Here is a 1100-nt window from a genome sequence, read left to right as displayed (position 1 = left end):
TCCCCGAACATGAATTCAATTTGATCTTGTCTTTCTGTCATGATTATGCATTTGTGGTCACTTTTGCCCCAAGAGGAAGCTCGTAAGGTTCTAGATAACGATGTTTTCTGGACTACTATATTTGCTTAAGCTTTTTTTCTTTTTTCTTTTTTTTTCTTTTTTTCTTTCTTTTTTTTTTTTTTTTTTGCAAATCATATGAAACATGTTAGAGATCAAGGTCCTTGTCTAAAAAGCATGAAATATTTTTTAATTCAATTATAGTCTGAGAAACATTTGATGTGTGGGGTATGGATTTTATGAGCCCATTTCCTTCTTCTACTAGCTATTTATATATCCTTCAAGCTATTAATTATGTTTCTAAGTGGATTGAGGCAATCCCCACTAGGACTAATACTACTTCCACTGTTCCAGAATTTATCAAGGTAACATTTTTAGCAGTTTTGGAGTTCCTAGGGCCATTATTAGCGATCAGGGCTCTCATTTTTGCACCGTTGTTGAGGAAATATGGTTTCCATCACCATGTGGCAACGCCTTATCGTTCTCAAATGAATGGCCAATCAGAAATCTTGAATCGTGAAATCAAGAGCATCCTGAAGAAGATAATGGGGCCAGGGAGAAAGGATTGGAGTTTATGTTTGGATAACGTCTTTGTGGGCGTATGGGAAGGCTTACAAGACACCTATTGGGACCATCCCTTTAGGCTCGTCTATGGCAAAGTACGCCACCTTCTTGTTGAGATCGAGAATACAGCCTATTGGGTAATGAAGAAATACAACATGGAGTTGGACAAGGCAAGTGAGTATAGATTGTTACAGTTGCATAAGTGTGAGGAGCTGAGACTAGAGGCATATAAGAGTGTTAGATTTATAAGAAGAAAATGAAGCTCCTCCATTATCATGCGCTGATCATGAAGGATTTCCAATTCGGTCAGAAATTCCTTCTCTATAACTCTTGCCTGAAGCTTATGCTTGGTAAGTTGCGTTCTAGTTGGTTGGGCCTATTTAAGGTTACCGATGTCTTTTCCCATGGTGCAATTCAAATTAAAAGCTTGATAACAGGGAAAGAGTTCAAGGTGAATGGGCACTACTTAAAGGTCTCTA

General features: G+C 37.9%; 1 protein-coding gene across 1 annotated transcript; it reads left to right on the top strand.

Moving 5' to 3' along the window:
* The first annotated feature begins 287 nt into the window (after positions 1-287).
* On the top strand, positions 288-881 carry LOC150032133 (uncharacterized). Its single transcript, XM_090308407.1, has one exon. It carries the CDS (start codon positions 288-290, stop codon positions 879-881), a length of 594 nt encoding a protein of 197 aa, XP_090164533.1.
* The last annotated feature ends 219 nt before the right edge of the window (positions 882-1100 follow it).

Source organism: Benincasa hispida, chromosome 12 (genome assembly GCF_027475165.1).
Source record: "Benincasa hispida cultivar pf3 chromosome 12, pf3_genome.v1.1, whole genome shotgun sequence".
NCBI classification, from domain to species: domain Eukaryota; kingdom Viridiplantae; phylum Streptophyta; class Magnoliopsida; order Cucurbitales; family Cucurbitaceae; genus Benincasa; species Benincasa hispida.
Note: the sequence above shows the minus strand (reverse complement) of the source record. Positions and strands in the feature narration are given on the sequence as shown.

Excerpts from the sequence above, each read along its gene's own strand:
- LOC150032133 (XM_090308407.1), top strand. The coding sequence starts at position 288 with ATGGATTTTATGAGCCCATTTCCTTCTTCTACTAGCTATTTATATATC.